The 24,518-nt window shown below is 37.0% G+C and overlaps 1 protein-coding gene, 1 long non-coding RNA gene and 1 pseudogene across 3 annotated transcripts; 1 reads left to right on the top strand and 2 right to left on the bottom strand.

Annotated features, from left to right (window-relative positions):
- LOC147518336 (violaxanthin de-epoxidase, chloroplastic-like) overlaps positions 1 to 24,518 on the bottom strand; it is a 39,646-nt pseudogene that overhangs the window by 7,945 nt on the left and 7,183 nt on the right.
- On the bottom strand, positions 3,391 to 4,853 carry LOC147518337 (uncharacterized). Of its 2 annotated transcripts, none has more exons than XR_015211766.1 (3): positions 4,749 to 4,853; positions 3,859 to 4,091; positions 3,391 to 3,446 (listed from the first exon to the last, which is right to left on the bottom strand). It is a non-coding gene; the product is annotated as an uncharacterized LOC147518337 (long non-coding RNA). The 2 variants fall into 2 exon arrangements; XR_015211767.1 differs by having other exon boundaries at positions 3,392 to 3,446; positions 3,870 to 4,091.
- LOC147518338 (protein SPIRAL1-like 1) lies at positions 20,251 to 21,320 on the top strand. The gene is made up of 2 exons (XM_086590200.1): positions 20,251 to 20,517; positions 21,026 to 21,320. Exons 1-2 carry the CDS (start codon positions 20,257 to 20,259, stop codon positions 21,116 to 21,118), a joined length of 354 nt encoding a protein of 117 aa, XP_086446326.1. The 5' UTR covers positions 20,251 to 20,256; the 3' UTR covers positions 21,119 to 21,320.

The raw sequence follows: 24,518 nt of genomic DNA on the forward strand, positions 1-24,518 counted from the left end.
GGCGGTATTTGTTTGAATACAATAATTATGCGGGGTTAAACGATGATTTGCATTTCTCAGCCTAGTTGGTTGCATATTAGGGTTACAAGCCCCCTACCGCTGCCGGGCCTAGTGGGAGATCACTACAAGACTAGGCAAAGCATTAATTAACGACCTTTCGCCACCAATACTTTTCGAAAGTTGAGCCGTGTTCTACTTGGATCATTGACACCGTACTATACACCAGCGAAGTTCGCCCTCAAATTTAGCTCTTTGTAGTCTCCCCCGGGCGGAGATTAGCCCCACCATCTTCAGCCGCAGGTTGGTTCCACGGCATTCATTGTCAATTGATTCGCGTGCACTCCCGTACCATACCTTTCTTCCCCGAGCTAGAGCCCTCCAAGGGTTCTTTGTTTGGTCCGGCAGGCGGGACCTATGGGTTCGGGTACCCCGAGATGTTGGCTAATAAGCGGGCGGGCAAGTAAAGTGTTGGGTTGTACTCCTCCCTACGCCTCCTGCTGCTTGGTTCCATCTCATTAGGCGGCCTGATTGCCATTGCTTAATCAAAGTCATGATAAACAAGCCTATCCGATCTGAGGGGATAAAACGAGGAGGCATTGTAGGCTCGTTAAACGCAACAACACGGTACTTGACGGTATAGAAGCTATGGATCTACCGTGGTATGGATCACAGGCTAAGGTCGGCTTAGATGGGCTTGACTCGGGCGGCTTAATAGATGGCTTAATCTGCATAATCATGAATCCACTTAAGCTCAGTTCACTAAGTCAACTGCCTATACCCTGTTCCAATCCCGCAGGGGTATGGATCTTGAACCTTCTCTAAATGAAATGGCCTTCAATCTGCTCTGTACGGGGAGACTTGCCGCGTGGTTGCTAAATCAAGCACAAAGTCATCGGTTATTTTATGGCCAAATTTAGCCACAAAAAATGAGAAATAACATTGTTTTTCTAGCAATTCCCCTAACGCCTCTGAGATATTGACATTTATCCTTGTTTTGCAGTTATGGGATGAACGCCTAATAATTTTCAAAATAACTTGTAAAGTAATTACAACACATAAATTGTATATAAAAATTCCCGACGATATCAATCTCAAACATACCTGCTTCTTAAGGTCATTTACACCATCAATATGGGAAAGAGCATCAACTGCTGCCAACAATGAAATCATTCCCTGAACATTGTTTGAAATAGCTATTCAATTTTTAACAATATATTCAACACACAGGAAAATTATCTCTGAATTTGCTATAAAGACTATAGGAATTGCAATAGAAGGCTTTCAACATAGGATAAAGGAGAATCTGCACGGGACTTTTGTCACGGAAAAAGACGCTGAATCCATGGACGCCACTACTAATAAGATAGGCTTGGGCTGTCTTGATGTAATACTTATTGGCGGGAGTGAAGAAGACAAGACAACGCCCCCCGGATGTCGAAACAGGCAACTGAAGGTTATAAGTCAAAAAAACAATGGAATGGTCCTTCAACAAACAGTACTTCATAGCATGTAATATTACAGACGATATAAAGCTTCCACCTAAAGTTATCAATATAAGAGTAAACATTTTACCTGCATCACAAGATCGAACTCATTCACGTCTACACCTCCCTATTTCTCATGCACTTCATGACTTACAGCTGGATTCCATATATAATCAACGTTCTTGTAAGGTGCAAATTTGACTTGTGGAAATTTTTCAACAGGCGAAAATCCTATGAAGAGAAAGTTTGAAAACTATTAACTGTTTTTCTTTAAACTTGTTTCTGCCTTTGACAATCTTTTTTCATGAACCGGCCGAACCAAATCAGCCATCCAAACTTTCTCCTGGTTGTTGTTGGATATCACATCTCAGATCGTACCTTCAAAACCAACAATGGGGAAAAAAATTGAGGACTTACTTTTTCTTATGAGCTAAATGATGTTAATCTTTCTTCATGGTTCTTAACAAAAGAAATATGCTCCTTTTAGCTACTACACAATACATACTATATATCCATAGGTGATGAAAAAGGACTTTCATAACGAAGTTTGTAACTTTCGTTCATCATTTTATGCGATCTACTTGAAAGCCATCCTCTCCAAGAACCCCCGACCGCTCCCTCTTTCAAGATATGCATTATGGCTCTCTTTGGAGCGCGTCTTGAATCTTTGTGAGTTGGCTAAAGGCCTAGCTGAATCCATTTGACGAACTCTGAAAATCTACTTCAAAGAATGCAACTGCATAGCTGATTTAGCATGGGTATATTCTTTGTCCCACTTGAAGCTCTGGCAAATGATCTTCAAATTCTCGCACATCATCATCGATTTATCATATCTCGGCCAAGATCCCAAATAGAATCTTTTCCCTGTTTCCACGGAAGAATTTATATCAAGTATCATTCACGTAAAACCTAAAAAGATGCTAAATGGACTTGACAATGTGCATAGCTCTTTGTGCCTGGAACCGTGATCGAAGGAAAGCAATTTCAGGTCCCCTTGTTTCCTGCCTCTCCAAGGATCTTGAGGCCCCTTCATTTAGAAGACGAGGTTGGTGATTGGTGAACTGAAAGGTCCTCCTCAAGAAAACACCGGACTGCTTTCAACAAAGATAACATTATATATTTGCATTTGGTGTATTTTCGGAGAAAGACCATACATGGTCCCCAAATCATCAAACCGTATCCATCATGTCAAGTGCTCTTTGAGTAAAAGCGGAACACCATTTCAGAGGATTCCATTAGTAAATAATAAAATTTGTCGAAAATAATATCTATAGACCTTCACTTGCCGAAATGATGCTAAAGTTGCCAAAGGTTCTTTTGACTTCTTCACTTGTCCATTAAGGTGGTCGAGATTTATAATCGGCATCTGTTGCATCCACCAAAAGACTGCAAATTGAAGGGAAAGAAGGATCCGATACAATTGCAACAAAACACATCATTAGGAAGATGGGTTTCATTGGGAATACAACAATAATATAAATATGATGAATGTTTGGTCTTTGAAGCAATAGTATAACTTCCATATCCCAAAGGTGCATTACGGGTATTTTATTACTGGGGGCCAACTCAAAACTTCGACCAAAACCAACTCAAGGCATTTAGACATTTAGTAGTGCTAACTTTATAACTAAGATATACTTGACCTTCATTGTAACTACTATGACATCATGAAAAATATCTTGGATGACCTCATAGGTGTCAAGAGTTTCTAAGCACAAAGTTTTTATCGTAAAAGTTGCTCGGACTTATTATTTTTCTTAATCAAAAATTACACCTCCAACTTCCTACCATGCAATATTTAAATAATATCTTGTCCGAGAGATTACCGTAAATTGTGCCTTGCCAATAGTAAGCCTTCTCCAATTATCTTCCTCATATGGGTGCGCTCGAAATAACAAGGTTGGATTCGAAACCTCATGGGATTAACATGAATTGGCTCATCATGGAAACCATTTTGTTCATCTTCAAACAAATAAAACGTATGAACACATTAACGTAAAGAAACAAAAATTTTAAGAGAATAGAAGCAACAAAACCACAAGATGATATAACCAGTGGATTATGTTTGTTAAAATTCTGAAGTGATGCATGGTGGTCATCATTATCAAAAAAATAAGGAAATAGAAAATGTTTCCATGTCCTTTTCCGGCAGGACCCAAGAGTAAGTTTGTAAGTTCATGTGTGTGGTCGCTCGAACTGGAATTCAATAATAATAAAAAAATATATATTAATAAAAAAAAATGTAGTGTTACTTCCCCAGTATATGTAATATAAGGGTCTAGAAAAGTCTTCCTTTTCCATTATAATTGATTAATAGTAATAGAAAGTAGGGAAATTGTAACCAACGTAAAAAGGATGCAACTACTAAACATACTTGAGATTAACCTTGTGTTCAAGTCCGAGATGCTCTCCTCGGATATTAGTAAGAACTGAGCTTCATTGACAAAATTCAATTGGCTCTTGACATCTCTGCACATGCCAACACTGCCATTTTTGTTCACCGAACAGAATAACTGAGAGGCAAAACATCTTAATAAATAGCAGGGACGAGAGGTGGCATTGGAAAACCAAAGGTTGATGTCACTATCATAACCCTGCACTTCATACCTGGTTTAAAGCAGAAGATAAAATTACTTATGCACAATGAAATCTACTATTACTTGTACAAAGAACAACTATCTTATATTTGGAAAATGTCGCGTCCATAGTAGTTATAGCTTATGCACATGGTAGAGTTGTAATTTAGCGAGAGTTCTCGAATCACTGGCTTAGGTTACTTTATCTGGTTTCTTTTGTTACTAGTACACCTGTACCTTTTTTCTTTATTACTCACATCGCAAAGTATAGATTTTACTTAAATGAAAATGTAGGATGTGATGCCCTACAATACAATTGGTAAAAGGAAACATAACAAATGAAAGAATAAAAAAGATGAGAACATTAAAAACCCAGTCAACTCATAAAAGACTCTTTATCTGCAGATACATTGGTACTTTTCTTATTGTAGGTTTTTCTACCAACTGTTATACCTCTTTGATGGTTTTTCCAATATTTTTAACTTCTGATTTTCTCTCCCTTACGATTAATACTTCTCTGTCAATTAGTTCAACAAGAAAACACGGACATCTGCAGCAAAACTCAACTTAGTTGATGCTCCTAAGGAAGTTAACTCATTCACATCTACTGCAAAGATTAACTTGGCTGATGGCCGAGTAAAGAGTAATTAGCATGTAAACATTGCAAGACAAATTTCTTCATGTGTACCTTTGGGATTGTACTAAGATTTCTTCCTTGGAACCATCACACTGTGCAAGATTAATCTGCAATTTTTTTTTTCACAACGCGGAGACTCCACAAATATTATTCCCCCGAGAGGTCAAAGAGGCGTTACTAATGAGACACATTTGGAACCCGCAAAACAAAATAAAACTCACTTGAGATGACCCATTATTTCTAACTTTTACGGAAAATCTGTTTTAATAGCTGAAGTGAACATAATAATAACAACTTTACTATTCTACTCCCTAATCATCGGATAGTGGTTTTAAGGGTTCATTCCCTTTGGAAAATGCTACGATGGGCGCTGGTTCGGATTAGATGGGAATATCGATTGTCATGAGCGACACTATAGTTGATTGTTTATGAGCATATTAGACATGTTACCTTCTTCTGTGTAAGAACTTCACCACTTGGACACTTTAGAAGCCACTCACGATCATGAAGTAACCCTGTTCAAACATTTAAAATTACAAAATCTATCCATTGTTCATAAATATTTCAAAAATAAAGTTCCTAGAGACTGTTGAAATGAGATGCCTAATGAACTGTTGTGCAATTCGGAGACAAAGTTAGGCACAACTGATGCAAGACATCTAGGATGAAATTTTGATGTTGTTTATGGACATGAGTTATTACAGCTTTGCTACTTGATGGCTCATGCACTATTCATAAGATAGGGGTCAAAATGCTGAGGAGGCATATTGTGATTGGGATACAGCTGGGGTTCTCTCTGCCACTTATCAGCGACTGGTGGCACTCCTTCTCCAATATATGGAAAGCTGTCTCTTTTCCAAGTATTAACAGATCCTTTATCGGTGGTTGCATCTGCATTATTCAACAACTATATCTAGATTCATTAAACAAGGTAGACTAAAAAGTAGAGTGAGCACCGATTGGAAGCTTACCGAATTTTGAACTTCCACTTTTGATCAGTCCACTTCGTTACCAATAGTCCACTGGAATTATACAAATAATTAAACCAGGAGAATGAGAGAGAGAAAGAAAAATTGATTTTTCAATCGATAAAAAAAAACAATATGGTAAAAATTTATTTGACGAATCGGAATCGAGAGAGTCAACTCACTAACCTGGGGTTGTAGAAAGTTGGAGAAGTAGAGAAAGAAATCGCAAGATTAGGGTTCTTAAGAGAGTTTTTTCTTGTTTCCTTCCTAACTTAAAAACGGCGAAATTAGAATTGGCTAATTAAGTGTTAGCCGAAAAAAAAAACGGGGGGAAAGAATGAAAGCCAAGCGCGCGTGACCACTTCCGGTTTTTTCTTTTCTTTTTCAAATTATTTTAATTTTGTTGCCTAATTTTCTACTTTTCTCACGGATATAAGTGTTAGCATATCTAAAAAAAATGTGAAAATATTATTATATTATAATTCAAGATTTTAAGTAACACTTGCAGTCATAAGTAACGGATATATCCATTACTTAATGAGTAACAGTTATTTCCGTTACTTATTGAAAATTTGCCATGTTACAAAATAGCAGTTATGGTGTAGTGAATGGGATGTCAAGATCAATTGCTCAAGTGATGCCAGACAAACGTAAGCACAGTATTATTCATACCGTTTATTTGACTGTCCAACTGAATACTCTTCCATACTCATGGGGCTCCCTCTACCAACAATGGATAGTTGATGCTTGGGCTGCAACTGAACAGAATCGCCTGCGCTATATTCGCCTGAATCAAGACAACATTCGTGCGGAAGTTTACAACGGTTTGACGGACATTGCAGCAGACGGCCTGCCTCTTGATCAAGTTGGCCAGCGTTACATTCTCCCATCATCTCACACGGGTAGCCCGAGACATATGTATGAGATCTACCAAGACTCAATGGCCATTACGCGATACAACAAACACCCAGATGTATTCCTAACAGCAACAACAAATCCAAATTGGCCAGAAATCATAAAAGCTCTCAAGCCACACCAAATTGCGTCTAACAGACCTGAGGTGGTTGCCCGTGTATTCGAAATGAAAAGGAAAGCAATAATGGAAGAGATAAAAAATAACGGCGTGTTTGGCGAACAAGCTGCATCCGTCTACACTATCGAGTTCCAAAAACGAGGACTGCCACACATGCACGCACTCATCTTCCTCAAGCAACCCGATAAGATCCGTAACGCCAATCAAGTCAATAAGATTGTTTCTACGGAGTTCCCAAACCCTACCTCAGAACCTAATCTTTTCGAGACAGTGAAGAGGTGTATGGTACACGGGCCATGTGGACCTAAAAACCCAAAGGCACCCTGCATGGAGAATGGTCGGTGTACAAAACATTACCCGCGTGCTTTTACAGATGAAACTACAATGGATCAAGTTGGATATCCAGTTTACCGATGACGCAATACTGGGAACGAATATGAGGTGCGCGACTGCAAAGTTGATAACCGAGATGTCGTCCCCTACAACCCCCACTTATCAGAGATGTTCAACTGCCATAGAAATATTGAAGTTTGTGCATCGGTTCGTGCTGTTAAATACATTCACAAATACATTTACAAAGGGCATGATAGGGCAACTATGGTTATTGTTGGTACTGATGATGAGATCAAACAGTACATTGATGCACGGTATGTCGGGCCACCCGAAGCTGCATGGCGTCTTATCGAGTTCCCTCTGCACAAAGATTTACCACACGTTGAAAGGCTGGCAGTTCATTTGGAAGGGATGCATCGAGTTGTTTACAATGCAAAGGAGTCAAGGGCTACAGTTCTCGCAAGAGCTAGAAATCAGAGATCAACTCTAACGGCTTTCTTCAAATATTGTGCCGAAGATCCGGGTGCCCGTAGATATACTTACCAGGAGTTCCCACAGTATTATGTCTGGAAAAGAGATAAAAAGATTTGGAAACTAAGGGACCACGGTTATACTATTGGGAGAATGTACTTTGCAAATCCAAATGCCGGAGAACGCTTCTACCTTCGCTTGCTACTGACTGCTGTTAGAGGACCAACATCATTTGAAGATCTTCGTACGGTTGACAGCTTTGAGCATGACACGTTCAAAGCAGCATGCGTTGCACGTGGCCTTCTCGAATCCGACGACGAGTGGAGAGAATGTCTACAAGAGGCGTCGGTGATGAAGACCGGATACCAATTGCGCAGATTGTTCAGCGTAATCCTTTTGGAATGTTCCCCAACCAGTCCTGCAACACTATGGAATGAATTTTCTACGCATATTTGTGACGATCTGGCTCACATGATACGTTCCAAGTTTAACAACCAGAGTCCGACTACAGAGGAAATAGCTGATTATGGTTTGTTCCTAATTAACAAGTTGCTTTTCGAAGTAGGTAAGACTTTATCTAATTTCCCAGACGTGCCACAAACAAAAAAAGATTGGGACCAGCTAGGTGGGAACAAACTTATTTGGGAGCAGAGGGAATTGCAATACGAAGGTCTTGAACAAGAGGCAAATGCAAATGTGGAACGCCTGAATGCTGAACAACTTCATGCCCACACCGAGATAACAGATTCAGTGCAAAACAATATGGGAAAGACTTTCTTCCTAAATGGTGCAGCGGGGACAGGAAAAACGTTCGTCTACAACACAATTGCTGCTACTTGCCGCAGTCAAGGCCATATAGTCATCAATGTTGCATCGTCGGGAATAGCATCGTTGCTGCTGTCTGGTGGTAGGACCGCACACTCGACTTTTTGCCTCCCATTGGATATTATGGACAACACCTTCTGCGAGTTTTCAAAAAACTCCATACATGCTGAACTGTTCGAGGAAGTTAGCTTAATTATTTGGGATGAAGTCCCCATGCAGCACAGACACTGCGTCGAAGCTGTTGAAAGAACACTAAGGGATATCCGAGAAAATTCAAAGCCTTTAGGAGGAATTACTATGGTTCTAGGCGGAGATTTCAGGCAAACGTTGCCTATTGTACCAAAAGGCAGCAGAGAGCAATTCATCGGAGCATCAGTGAGAAGATCCCAGCTATGGACACACGTATAAGTCTTGCACTTGGTACATAACATGAGATTGGAGATGTCAGAGCCTAATAATGCTAGCTTCGCAGATTACTTGATCAAGGTACTTTACAAATAACAAAACATCATAAAAATTAAAGATTAAAAGGCATGTATTCTTGACTCAAATTTCTCGAATTTTTTTAGATTGGCACGAATCCTTTAGATACTGTTGAGTTGCCAAGAGGGATACGAAACTGTGCTGACATAGGGGATCTTATTTCGTCAGTTTATCCCGATTTGAATGTGATTGGGATGGCAACACCAATTTACTTGACTGAAAGAACCATCCTAGCTGCTCGAAATGACGATGTCAGCGTCATTAACCGAGCTGCCCTGAATTTGTTCCCCGGGCAAGAGATTTCTTACTTAGCGGTAGATAAAGTTGTCGATGATATTACAAGCCCTCAAAACAACGGATCCACATACCCTAGCGAGTTTTTAAATTCCCTAGATCCTTCAAGCTTGCCACCGTTTAATCTCCAACTGAAAACAGGATGCCCTATAATGTTGCTTAGGAATATTGCCCCAAGAGATGGGCTTTGCAATTGCACCCGTCTAATTGTATTACGCTGCGAAAGTAGAGTACTGGAAGCAATGATCATAACTGGAGCCAAGGCTGGAAATACTGTATTTATTCCGAGGATATCCCTAACGCCATCAACAACTGAAATGCCGTTTCAAATGTCGAGACGGCAATTTCCCGTTAGACTGGCCTTTGCAATGACAATCAACAAGTCTCAAGGACAGTCAGTCAAGTATGTCGGCATCAACTTAGAGACCCCAGCATTCAGTCATGGCCAGCTCTATGTCGCACTATCTAGGTGCACGTCTTCAAAAAGAATTACTGTCCTACTACCACCCGATTCATCCAATTGCACCACCAACATTGTATACCCTGAAGTGCTTTTGTAGCATCGTTAAAGGTAAGCCAGCTTTTGTCTATGCATTTCATACATTGCCTATTATTAGATATACATAACTATACCCTCCTCTTGATTGTACTGTACATCTTGGATATTTGGGCGTGGGTTTATAAGAGCACTTAGGCATTATCAACAACTTAATAATGGCACTACTACTTTATTAAAACAAATGTCTATAATCGATGACTGTATTGTGGCACATGAATCACTCATGGGCAGGTGAGTCAGATCAACTTTTGAACATGATCTTAGTATTATGGGTATTAAGCGGCATGCATTTATTTGCCGTCCTTATGTTTTTCGTCTTATTCGCTAAGCACTACTCTGTGAAGATGAACTGTAACTGACTATGAACCCCCATTGAAAATTTTCTTATTGATTCTACAGGTTCAAATCACTCAAATGTCCAATTTCAGAAGAAACAGTTTACCTATTGAAAAGCTGCACATTAATGAAAGCAAACACCTGGCTAAAGGTTTTCCTTGTGATCAACGATGGGACCTGCAGATCTCAGGTGAGATAACCATACAATATTTCTCTGAACCATATATCGTAAAAGTAATAGTTTGACATGATATATTATGAATAGCATACACTTACATGATTTTCACACATTACATGCATCGTGTTACCCATGCTCTGTACTATGCTTTGCCAGTGTATGCTTGATGCTTGCTGCTTTGCAACAATGCTCAGATGCATATTTTTGGTCGACCCTCTTATGGATCTCACCCTTGTAGATCTTGGGGCCTGTTAGTAGAGTTTGTAGATTGGTCAAATGCTAAATGTTATCTCTAAATTGTGAGGTCATGCTCAGACAAAGTACTACCTGTATGCAAAGGTTCAAGAATGAACTGATCTCTTTCTTCAAACTGTCACGTATCATTCCATATATTTTCTCTACATATGCAGTTAGGTGTTGCTTGAACAATAGGGCTGGGTATTTTGCTTCAATTCTCGATTTATTTGATTTCCCTACCATGCCACTATAGCCACTTGAAATCCCCATGCTTGACACCAGTGATGAACGGAGACCTTGAGTTCAGATTACTGTTAGGTCTCCTTCTTTGGTCTTTCTATACTATCAAAATGGAACTTTGCTTTTTTATTCTAGGTAAAAGAAGCTTACTTGTGCCATTCTAGGGTGTTAGTTCTATTAGGGAGGAAATGTTAAATGCAAATAAAATATGGCACGATTGGAGAATTGTTTTTATTTTGCCTTTTACGAGAGAGTGTTAGTTCATGATTTCTAAAAAATCTGAAGAACACGACTTCCTCATGTTGAATGATTTCTTTAACTTCCACACCGAGAATATGTCGTACTTTTGTTGTCTCCCCATTTGTAGCTTTCTTTTTTCCATTGCTTTCTAACTAGGATCCTAATTCTCATGTGGTGCAGGCCAGTATCGGTAGGCTCAATATAGGTGGCAGCAGAAGCAACCAATTCTAATCCTATGCTACCATACCAGTTCAACCTCAGATTTGCTAAATACAGCGTGCACGGCGAGCAGCAAAACATGACATTCAATTAGGTTGCATACTATTAATGTGATTCACTTTGAAAGGAAGTCTATGCAGTTCACTATTTTGCTGCTTCTATGCTATGCGCCTGATGCGTGGTTTAAAAAATACCGTTTCCAATCATAATTTTTGACCGCTTTCAAGAAGTAATCTGATTTGATCAGCCCGGCCATATAATAAAAAATTAGGTAACAAAATCCAAATAGCATGTCTTCATTTGGTCATATAATTAAAAGTAAGGTAACAGAATCCACTAACAAAGATATTCGGATCTTCTTCGTGTACAAGTAGTCCATTCTATATTTGAGCATAATAACTTACCATATACATTTGATTTCTTTTCCCCCATGGATGGTAGAATTACCAACGACAAATATGGACATACAGAATTCACTCCCATAAAGAAATAATCTAAAGAAAAAATACTGACCCAACAAATACTTCAAATCTAGGTAACTTACTATATACATTACTTTTCTTTACATTGATAAACTTGGTAATTGATGCAAATGGGGTCAGCAAATAATTTTATTATGAATATATGGAAACTATACATATACATTGGCTTCGTATTTATAGCATTAAACAATCACATTACCAAGCACCTCCTTTATAAAGACTAAGTGATTAGTCTGTACAATATTATTCACAATCAACTCCTTCCACTCAAAAGTTTGTTATTTATTTACAACGAATATACTTAGTTAAATAATGCATTCTTTCCTCTAATTGACATATAATGCTGTGTTTTTAGAATGGGTAATCTTTGCAAAGTACCCGGTGACTCCAGCGAAACAGTTCTTGCTACTCGTGAAGCAACACCTCCCAAGGGCTCCTCGGGTGGCCATGCAGCCTTAACAATGTACGACTACAATAACAAAGCACATCTAAAACTCACTGTCAAGATTAGAAATAACAATGGAAATAGAGTCTCGACAGAACCAGCATGTTTGTGTGGTTTTCCTAACAGTTCACAATGCATGGAGAGTATTAATTAACTAACCTTTGAAATTTAACAGCTTACAAAGAGCTTAATAAAGGTTTAAACGAAATATATTTATTCACCGTTACATGGGTTAATGTATGTTGATTGCCATTTTTATGTATTGACCATTCTCAAAAAAAAAAAAAAAAAAAAATCCTAATGGGCTTCGACGTGGGCTTAACGCGTTGCCCTTTTTCCTCTCCCTTAAACACCCTTTCCGAACCGTTACTTAATAACAATCGCAATCAACATAATATTACACTAAATTATTTCCGTTCTTTAAAAAATACTAATAATAACTCCATTTTTCAGGCCTTCCTCTTTGTCCAAATTTTTTGCCCAATAAATTCATAACCGAGTCGATTACAAAGTAATGAATTAAGTAACGTTCGCGATTTGTTCTCTCACCTCTACCAGTATAAAACCCGCGAGTCTGCAACCTTTCTCCTCAACACTTTGAACAAAGCTACTTGGTGTAGACATCCTCCAGATAACTGAGTGTTTGGCACCATTTTTGTTACAACCTCCTAAACTTCAAGACGACCTCAAGTTTTTTTAAGAGGTGAGTCATGGTTTATTCACTCTTCTCTCTCTTTACTAAACTTTTTGACTTTTTCCTTTATTTCCCTTCCCTTATTATTGTTGCTGTCAAATAAAACTTATGCTTCTGTAATAGAAAAACTAAATTGGTTTATTGTATAAATTTTGAGAATTCATGTACTGTTTTCCAATTTAAAAAAAGAAACAACAACCTAACAACCGGAGCTTTTTGGCTTCAGTGGCGTGTTTTAAAATTAGTACTCTCTCCCTCTCTCTCAGTGGTGTCTTTAGATTGTATTCAACACTAAAAAAGAGATTCACAAAGCAGCAACCACGAATCCACAAGCTTTAAATTATGCTAAAATTTCTATACTAAAATATTGTCTACATTTCTATGCTAAAATTCCTTACCCATCCATTCTGATTGTTTTTTTTTGGCCTATTCAATTTTCCTGCTATTTCGTTTCTAAATCCCACAAAGGTTTAAACCAAATCTTTGATTTGGTACATCCATATCATCTGCATACTGCTTTTGTGTCATTGACAAGAAATTGATTATGATTGCGTTACTTGAACCTATCTATGCGCCTGTGACTGGCCTATCATTTTATAATTCCACACATCGGTTTATGCTTTCAACTTATAATGGTACTGAAATATAAAATTCATATTAGAACCCTACAATGGCCAAGCTGCACTACATGCTTGCTGTAATTGTACTGGGTTGTCTATGCGCAAAGTGGTGCAAAACAGTGTAGACCTGAACCTTTTTCTCTGTCTTCTTCAATTATACGCTAACAACTTTAATTCATTCACCTTATGGTTATGAACATGCATATTGTTTATCTTGCTTGGTTGCCCATTGGTAGTATTTTTCAATTCCATAGCACAACTAACAATTTTGACTAATATGTAGGTCATGGAATCGGGTATGTCAGTTTACACCATTTCTTTCAAAACCTTACTCCACCACATGCTCAAGCATTTCAACATGCGCAAAAGTTCCTACGGATGCACCCTACACGAAAATTTATATGAGGCATGGGTAGAAGTTGAAATCTCCAGAATAAAAAAGCAGAAGATATTCTTAGGAATACGTTCACATGACAAAAAAACATCGGAACAGGATGCTGCAAAGAAAGCAATTGCTTTTTTACAAGAAGCCCACGGTTGCGAAATAGAAGACTTCAACTATAAGGACAAAATAAAGTACTCTGTGCGCTACCGATGAATAGAATTCGCATTTGACAAACTACTTGAAGAACATCAAGCTATGCAGGCAAGTTATCAGTAGCTGATTGAAGAAAATAAAGTTCTTAAAGAGCGTCTCATAATTGAAAAGAACGAGCATGCTGAAAGTGAAGAGGAATATGATAGTCAATATGACCCATTTGAAGATGAGGATGTCAACCACAGTTCTTGACATTTTTTAACCCCTTTGGAGAACATATAGTACAATTTATCCATTTGTTATGCTTTCAATTACAACTTTTTAATAAATATGAAGACAATCATCAAGGTACCGAAGAAAGCTAAGGTAACATATTATGAATTACGATTTACTCCAGTATTATATTATTGTTTGGGTTAAGGATTTTTAGCTTGCTTATTAGAGGACAGTTCAAACATTTTCAGAACCCCTGTGCCCACTACTTGATCATCTATTTTAAGTGATTTTTTTTTACTCTGTTTATGTGTGTTTAGTGATCCACACATCTGGATTATAATTGTGCACACTGGATTCTAAATTGATCGGTTAGGTTAGTTAGTTTGTCTATGATTTTCCGTGCTGAACATTGGCTAATACTGTACTATTTTGGGTTTAAGGTTTAATGGGTAAAGAAAACTTATATTTTCCCAGTTTTGTTTGATGGTGCTTACAAAGGAATAGAGGTGATACTCCAAATGGTGAGACAACTTTTCACCAACTCATATCCTAGATTTATTCAATATTCACTGATATTACTTGATTGACGTGTATAAAGATAGAATAAAGCTTTTACGATAGTCGTTGAACTTTTTGAGCAACCCCTGCTCAATAAGTTGAACCTTAGTAGAACCTCCACTTGGGTCTCTCTCAAAACCCAAAAAAGATCATTTAAAAGTAGGATTGCCTAGACAAATTTGGTAAAAGGATTGCAAAAGCAGTATAACTATTGTGTCATGAACGCTATCAAAAGTGCCAAATTACGTGGATGGTATAGGAGTCGGCCTATTCCTATGATATCATGATTTAAGCCTATTGACCATGGGCTTATTTTCTCTTCATTGTGTGTTAGAATGCAAAATGATGCTTACTTACAGGCTATGTCATGTTGACTTTCATGATAAAGTGAGTAAGTTCATAACATATCCTGATTAGAGAATGAACTTTTGTAGTTTGCTAAGCCTTGAAATCCTTACGATTTGGTGTTTGTTATCCTCTAATTATATATGGAAACCCATTTTAAGATGCTTAATAATATGTATGCTTCTTTGCTTTTAGGATTTCATCCTTTAATTATTTATGTTGCCTACTACGACATGATTCGGTTTAAGAGATAAAAAGAAAAATGCTTATTGGACATAAATTCGTTTGAATGTGACATTTTGGTTTATTTGTAGTTAATGTGTTTAATAGGTGGATCTATACCTGCATTTCCATGCAACAAACAGATTTCTATTAGTCTTTATCTATAAAAGTTGGTTGTTGCCTAAGGTTAGATGGCGAGCTAAATGCAAAATATTTAGGTCAGTTCTACTATATTCAATGTCTTTCAAAACAACATTTTAACTCTACATATCTTAAATTTTCATGTCTGTGATATGCTTGGTTCTGATTGTTCACTGTTGTAGTTAAAAAAAAAATTCTTAACCAGTTGGAACTTATTGGGTCAATATATTTTATCGATTTTGCTGTTTATATATATATTGCTATTAGATTTTGTAGAATTTCAAATTAGAAAACTACATTTCATGACCCCAAATATACTTAACATGATGGCCATTATCAAATTCAAAATGATCATATTCAGCCATGCCATAGAATGTGATCGGTAGTGGATAAACTATTGTTCCATTCACAACCTACTCTTTTATACCAAAAAAAAAGGAAAAAGAAAAAAGGCATACTGATTTTTGTTTTCTCACATTGGATAAATAATTTTGCTGATCATCATCTTGACGTGGCTACAAGCTATCCAATTGGCTAGACAAGAGCATTCTTTTATATATGTCCCCCACCCAAATCACAAATACCACATATACGAGCGTAATGGCGATGAGGTTTACATATGGTGGCCAGTTAAATTCTACATGGTGGAGTTTCCGTTTACGCCATGCCTATTAGCTCCCCATGCGAGGAATGTTAACAACTTTATTTTTTATGTAGGTCTCGCGCTCTCGCTGATTTTGGTTTTCCTTTGTTCATGTGTTATCTGTTCTTTTTTTAGGAACGACTATTTCTTTTTCCTTTAATTTTTTTGCGTGCATAATGTTTGTGTGTTTGTGTACTGGGTAGTCATTACTCAATTCACTTGCCGACCAGATGTTGCATTCATTTATACTTGAGCAACTCATAATTGTGTCTTTACAAAAGATATTCTATGAACACAATTTTTACGTCTAACTTCTTATAAATTGTAATTTTGTATTGCCTTCCTCCAGCTATCCCTCTTAATGCAAATTCGAGTGTATGGGGCTGTTATATTGTCGTCATATTCAATATTGGCTCACATCACAGTTTTACAGCTAAAAAAAAAGATAAAACTCTAGGATTACATACCAGCCACCTTTACTGTGTAATGTTATTCTTTTTTGTCCTTTTTGAGTTTTGATAGATTTTGTTGTGTTACTTTTGTACCAGCTCAATGTGTGTTTGTATTTTTGTTACCAACATTGGATGAACAAATCATATTTTATGCTTCGCGTTGAACTATCCGAAATACATTACACTGTTAAAAAAGAAAATGAGAAATTTCGTGATATAAGCCCTGTTTGTGTTTGTACTGTAAGTGACGAAACTTGCAGAATGTAGATGATGCCAAAATGAAAATTGGACTAAAGGTTAATACTATGGACCTACTTGGTGGACTCTATAATTTTCAAAAAGTGCTTCCACCTCCACTATATCAACAAGCTCAATAGCAGTCTTTTCCAATGCTTAACATATAATGACCTCTTCATTCATATAAAGTTTGGTCTACTATGTGCCAGGAGCTAATATTTGATGTGTTTTTTTACAGGCCTAAGTGGGATGGTAGTCATTAGGAAGGTGACAAAACTTCACGACTGGATGCACTTTGTTTACCAATACAGCTTGGCTAAGATTATGTGGACATCGAGCTCATGGCATCTATCTGTTTAATTGCCATTGAAAACACATATTGTGAATGGAGTTGATATAAGTGACACGTGATTTGTTTCTTTTAGTTCTTCGTTTTTCATAAATGTTTTCCACTTCTACCAGGCAATGCGAAGGAACTTCCTGTTTTCATAGACTAATGTCTCAAATGTTTAAGAATTAACATACTGGGCCAATCATAACCAAACTACATCATGTTTTGTAGGTAGTTAGATGGTCTTTCACATTAAAATGCTTCTACAAGCTATTTATATCATGAAAAGTAGCATATGCGATTATATTGCCGCTTCCTTCTCTCTTTTTCTGATTGTGGGTGACCTTTCTTACCCTGAATTGGTTGCGCCCTTAGTCCCTTTTAAATTATTTTGTAGAGTACAACTCAGTAACAATATTTCTTGCTTTACGAATTGTCTTTGCAAGATGGATGTCTAATGACCGCAAATTTTTCGTCTAACTTCGTTTATATTATAATTTGGTATTGGCTTCCTCCACCAATCCCACTCACGACAAATTCGGGTGTATGGGGCTATTATTTGGTAGTCAGATTCAGCCTTGGCTCACATCTCAGTTTTAATGCTCAAAAAATGGGAAAAAAATGAAGCTGGAGAAAGGTTTACTGTCTATGTTGTGGTACCAATGTGGCCAGAAGGGATACCAGAGAGTGGATATGTTCAGGCAATCTTAGACTCGCAACAAGAGAGCAATGGAGATGATGTACAACAACACTATTCAGGCTCTTGAGGCTAAGGGAATACAACCAAACCCTAAGGAATAATCATAGTCATTAGCTCCATTTTCGTCTCCTCAAATTTCGGCTAAGCACACAGTAACACAAGACTGTTGAAGCAATTGTAAAAGCAAGGTAGATTTAATTATGGTTTGTCTTGGTTATTATTATTACTATTATTATTTTTTTGCAAACTCATGTCCTTGATGCTTCTTTTTTTGCAGGGAATACTCATTGTCGATTATTTTAGTGGGAGTTGGGGATGGACCTTGGGATATGATGAAGGAATTTGACGACAATATTCCTGCTCGAGCTTTTGATAATTTCAAGGTAATTGCTAGCGGGCGACAATCACACCCCTTACTCTGTTTGATTGTACTGCACGTCACATATTTTATGATCACAACCTTATATATCTCTCTTTCAGTTTGTGAATTTTACCGAAATTATGTCAAAGAATATGCCTATATACAGAAAAGACACGGAGTTTGCTCTTGCAGCTTTGATGGAATTTGCGGCATAGTATAAAGCGACAGTGAACTTTAATATATTGGGGTAACAAGAGACGTCTTTCCTTTAAAGGTTTTGCTTTTAACCGTCTGATTTTTTAAAGCATATTCCACATAAACATAACAACAATGCACTTACTCTAGAGGCATTTTTTAAAGCAGTTCTAGGAATGGGAAATTAGTAGAAAGGGTGCCTCTTTCACCATCGCTTTACAGTGCTGCTTCATTTAGCACAAAGAAACCATCCTGGTCCAGCAGTTTCCAGCACAGTGTGCCACCATATAATCCAAAGCAACCTCTAGAGGCACAGCTCCACCTAAAAGTTCAACATTCGATAACAAGGTCAGACTTTCATGTTGCCATCTTATCTCTTATAACTTCTAGGGTGATTTAAGGGCCTGTCATTGTAGGTTGACTTATTAATTTCGTTTGATACATTTTAGATGCAACATATTTTCCCAAACTTTGTGCACCAAACTATTGTTTTTTTATATATATATATATATATATATATATATATATATATATATATATATATATAAGAGCCTACAACCTACTGCTTAGCTATCATTAACGGACTTTTAAATGATTAAGTCTTAAGAAAAAGCAATGTAGGTCTTCTATTTAGCCTTTTGTTATCTTGTGTAGGTTTTAATTAAAAAAATGAATGCATTTATTACAATAAGCTAGGAAGAACTAATAGGCTATTTTGCCCCATTGAGAAATCAATTAGGGGGAAGCAGGAGCAATACAATCTTGGATGAAGTTATTAAGGTCTCGTGAATCTTTCTTATGGATGTCCACCGGTATGCCCCATTTGCCTTACCAGCTTAAAGGATATGGCTTTTGGCTGCGGACATCAGGTAAAATCTCGAACCCCTTGGTGCTGTTTTTGTCTTTTTTTTCATTATATTGGTTCTTAGGCAGTTATGCTCCTTGCTTTTTATGGTAAATTGAGCGCATGGAAGGTTTATATTGACATCTAATCAGCCGCTTTCTTATTCCACATTGTTGTGAACGTGGAGAAAACCTTCAGTTATGACCTTCAGTTATGCCTATTATAGTGGTAATAATTAGTCCCAAAGCTTTATTAAAATATTAGCAGCATCTATATATCTGGCAATTGGTGAGTTTCAGCCTTGATGTTCTCAATGCTCTCAGCAATTCTTTGGGACTCAGTCCACTCCTTCAATGTTCATTTTTGCCAACTTATGCATTGTCGGCTTCATTCTGGAGCATCGAAAGTTATATCATTGATGCGAGTGTTCCTTTTGTAAATTCATCTCTTCTTGATATAGTTGCTTTTATTCAGTCTTTGAGGTTTTGCGTACATAAATATGTCTCTTCTAGATGCTTGATCAAGGTGCAATCACATTCTTAAAGAACGAGACAAAGTATAGCAGTACAGATAAGTATATCTTTTATTTAGGCATGAATACTATTACTGGTAGTGTTTCCTGGCTCCTAAACATTCCCAACACAGTTGTTCATTCGCCAGTCATGCTCCATCTTCTCCCTGGTATGTATTCTTCATCGACTGATTTTGGATTTCATTTAGGGTTCTAAGAATATACCATAAGTTGCTAATCCCTCAAATATACTCATATTACTTTCTCCAACAGATGGCTCACATGTATAGCCCTAAAATGTTTTGTTTCCCTCTACTGTTTCTCCATAGGGAATTATACCTGGCCCTAATTCTCCATATGGAATTATACCTGGTCACTGTTTCTTTCTCAGTTTTGCTCCAGAGAGAATCTCTTTTCTTCTCTCATTTCAGATCCAACACGAATCAAGGTGCACAAACGCTAGATCTTTGTTTTTAGCATTTCCTTTGATTACATCCGCGTTACAATGTTTGAGTTAATTTAATTTAATTTTTGTTAGATATGTTAATATTGATTTTTGGATCTATTAATATAGGGAAAAAAGTTTGTAGATTTATTGATAGAGGAAAATGGGTCGTGGAGTGGGCAGTGGAGGGGGACAAATTTCTTTGGGTTATTTGTTTGGAAGTGGTGAGGCTCCGCCTCCAAAACCCTCAACTCCACTTCCCCAGAGTGAGGCACCAGTACATGTACCTGCAGAACCTGTTGTTCCCAAGAAGTCTGCTTCGCCACCTGTGGATAATGCTAAGCAGATTCCAGCAGGCATTCAAGGGAGCCAAGCAAATAATTATTTCCGAGCTGATGGCCAGAACACTGGCAATTTTATCATGGTATGCTCTTCATCTCATGCTTTCAATATCATTCATATTATATCCATGTTTGGTGGACAATGCATTTATTGTATCTATAATTTAGTATGTTCATTAGTCTATCTCTTTGGTTTCTTAAAGGAAGAACTCATTGTTTTATTTAGATAGAATAGATTGAGTTATTAGTGAGTGGATGGTGTGCAACAAGATCCATTCTTCCAGAAAATCAATTGCAAGGTAGCATGTGGACTTGAGATAGTTAAGTATGGGACAAAAATGTACTGTATCATTGAACAAACATGCATTACCCGCCTGTTTGAAGATAACTAATAGAAAATGTACTCAATAAAGATAACTTATCCAATAAGAAAGTAAAAGAAAAAGAAAAATGTCTAGATAACGCACAAAACGTGTTATACTCTTAAAATCGCTCTTGCTTATCTTAAATTTGCTGCGTTTGAGTTGATTGTGTATTTGCGTATTTACTTATTTGGTTGCACAACTTAGTGATGTTTTTTTCGTAATGCAGGACCGACCTTCAACAAAGGTACATGCTGCTCCTGGTGGGGGATCTTCCCTTGGTTACCTCTTTGGAGATGGTGGTAGTAAAAGAGCCAAATGAGTCATTTGGCGTTGAACCTGTTTATTATCCGGATTTCATAGATAAAAGTGTTTCATCTTATAATGTAATATATGATCCTATTGCTGTAAAACTGGTGTGTCATGATTTGCTCGATTGAAGAGACTTCTGCAATTAGGTGCAAGAATATTGTTTGCAAGATGCAATGATTATGAGTGGATCAAGTCCTATTTTCCTTACTGTTGTCCTTTATGTTTCTTGCCAGTCTAATATAAGAAGTTGCATACGTCGTGCAGCACATTGTGGTAACACTAGAAATCAAAAGTCCCCTCCGCTGGGTTTCATGAACCTAAAAGCAACCAATGGTACTTCTGAATACAACGTGCATGACGAGCAGCAAACGTGACATTCAATTAGATTGCCTCATATTAATGTGATTGGTGTTACATATGCAATTGAGAATGACTATTTACATTATGGTCGGAATCTGATCGATTGAAGAGCGGTTGTGATGGCTTCTAACACGACTCTAATAACTTTACTTGGGGTATACAAGACATATTTGATCTTCTAATCCGGAGAATGGCTATCAGTTTGCTAAAACTGCACGATATAGTTACTTTGGTCTCTGGATATGAAAAACAAACTTTTGTACAAAGATTTCATTTTATAAGCAAATGAACAATTCTAAAGTTTTGTTGTAACAGATTGATCGAGCTTGACTACCTAGGAGGCTTTGCCAATGTAATGTGTTGAATCTTTTCTATTTATTTACGTTTATAATCTCTTAATTTAGTTTCTTTATTTAAATTTGATTTGCTCTTTATCGATTTTCCAAAGTTGGCCTCAAATGGTTCGCTCAGCTCATGATTGATTTCATAAGTTGTTTGTTGGTCATTTCCAAATAACATATGTCGTATATGCTAATGTTTGCAAATCATATTGACACAGGCAATTTCTTTCACGAACGTAAGTTCCCACATAGGCCACACATTTGAAAATATAAGACTAATGCCATGACTAATATAATAAGCACATCATTTTTTGTTCAATTCTGGGCAAATTTATTTATTTCTTTTTTCTTAATAAGCTAGGTAAAGTTGATGCTGAATACATAATCATTGGATATGCCCACATAAATTGAGGCTATCATAACAGCGTCATAAACTGTGTATTGTTCTTCTTTTTGGTTCTTTTTTGAATTTTGACAGATTCTGTTGTGCTACTTTTGTACCACCCCAATGTGTGTGGGTGTGTTTCTGTATGTTTTTGTATTAGCTTGCTATCAATAGTGAGTTAAATGTTAGTGATTCAAATTACCTAATCCAAACCTTTTATCGTCTTTGTCGCTTCTTAATCCAAACTTGCCAGAGAAGTACATTGGAACATGAAATTTGATTTTTTGGGTATATGTTCTCGCTAATTACTAATGTGATTTCCTTGAATAAATTGAGCGCCAAATTTTAGTAAGTCAATTCTGTTTTCAATTAATCCATACTAAGCAAATGCATTCAATATAATTAACGCCGAATAACAAACCATGCCATACGGCACGGGTTATACCTAGTCTATTATAATAAAACACAATGGCAGGACAAATAGAGGTCGGGATCGCGTGGGAATCTGAGTTAGGTGTGTATGGAAATCTGAAGAGAGACACGTGTATGACTTATATCATTTTGAAACCGTTTCTAATTCTCAATGGCATTTAAAAAGATTTATTTAATGAATTAAATGTTGTAAATTCAATGCATGCATCCATTGGTTGTACATTGGATTCTTAATATTATCAATTTAATTTCATTGGCCCTTATTAATTGATGAGAGAATTGTTTTAATGCAAATTCAATGCAATGCATGCATTGGTTGTACATTGGATTCTTAATATTATCAAATTTTCAATTAGTAAAAAAATAATGGGCATAAATCAAATTGCTCTTCTTTCCCATTTGGCTCTTTCCTATTTATTGCATTTAAAACAAAGTTAACGACTAATTTATGAGTTTTCTTTCTCAAATATATACATTCTAAACACTGACTTCCGAATCTAATTTGAATGGGCTTGGGCTTCAACCACACTACACTCTAGCACGATAAATTAAATTGAGAAAGCGAACGATCCAACTTCATCTTCTAGTAATAGTATAGTCTAGTGCTCCCACCTTTCAAGCTCTCAAAGAAACGGCATGAGTTAATTTCACAACGACTAATTTCACATCCTCATAAAAATGCCTATCCTCAACGACTAAGTTCACAGATACTGTAACTCCTCTATCTCATTTGGCCTTCCCAAATAACCAATACTGACTGCTATTAAAATAGCAATGATTTTTCCCTTACGTTGCTCCTCTACTCTCAGTATAAAACCTGGATCGTTCGCCCTCTCACAATTCGCTAAACTCTCGCTCCAGTTTCGGCATTGTTCAAAGAAGTGCTTTTCTATTACTAATGTCTATTTCTTTACATCACCATCCATCTTTTCTAATTGTTCATTTAACAATTCATGTTCTCTGTTTGTTTCTCGCTCTAGATTTTCGGCCTCGGCTAACCGAACTCTTTCTGCCAGGATTCCAACAGGTTCTTTACATGATTCAATTTGCTTTCCATTCAATTAGTTTTCGATTTCAGAACCTTACGTAATTTGCTATTGCGTGCTATATTTTTTTACTAAAATTGGTCTACGTTACTGTAGCCACAATAATATGATGCATGTGACATTTACGACATTTTATGTCGATTGCCCATATGTTATGAATTCCAATTGAGGTAACTAAATATGTAGCAAAACATTTTGACAGTTTAGTCGTTTATGCGTGGCTCAGTTTGGGTTAAGGTGTTTGTGAGATATGTTAAGCGCTGCTGCCGATATCTAAAATCGTAACCAATACCATTTGTAAATGCTAACATACATTGAGGTTTTCATGGTTGTTTTCATATCTTGCGGTATGTTTAGTGCTGCCCTAACACACACTGATGTTTTCATGGTAGTTTTCATATCTTGCGGTATGTTTAGTGCTGCGATGCGTTTAGGTTTTCATGGTAGTTTAATATATTTTTGAGTTGTACCACAAGACGTCGAAATAAAACTGAAGAACCAAAATGCATCCATCAGAAAGGGAACACAAGACGTCAAAATAAAACTGAAGAACCAAAATGCAGCCATCAGAAATGGAAAGAAGTAAAAGTAATCCAAAAATCAGATGTTGGCGTTTTTATTATACAATTTGTAGAGGGTGTACAGTGTATAGTTCTTCAAAATAAAACTGAAGAACCAAAATGCAGCCATCGGAAAGGGAAAGAAGTAAAAGTAATACAAAAATAAGATGTTGGCGTCTTTATTATACAGTTTGTATAGGGTGTACAGTGCACAGTTCAGAGGATACATCATTTGAGGTTTTGAATGTTGGAAAAATCTTTTCGCTAACGGCGACTCCAATTTCGC

This window comes from Coptis chinensis, chromosome 2, assembly GCF_015680905.1.
Source record: "Coptis chinensis isolate HL-2020 chromosome 2, ASM1568090v1, whole genome shotgun sequence".
Taxonomy (NCBI): domain Eukaryota; kingdom Viridiplantae; phylum Streptophyta; class Magnoliopsida; order Ranunculales; family Ranunculaceae; genus Coptis; species Coptis chinensis.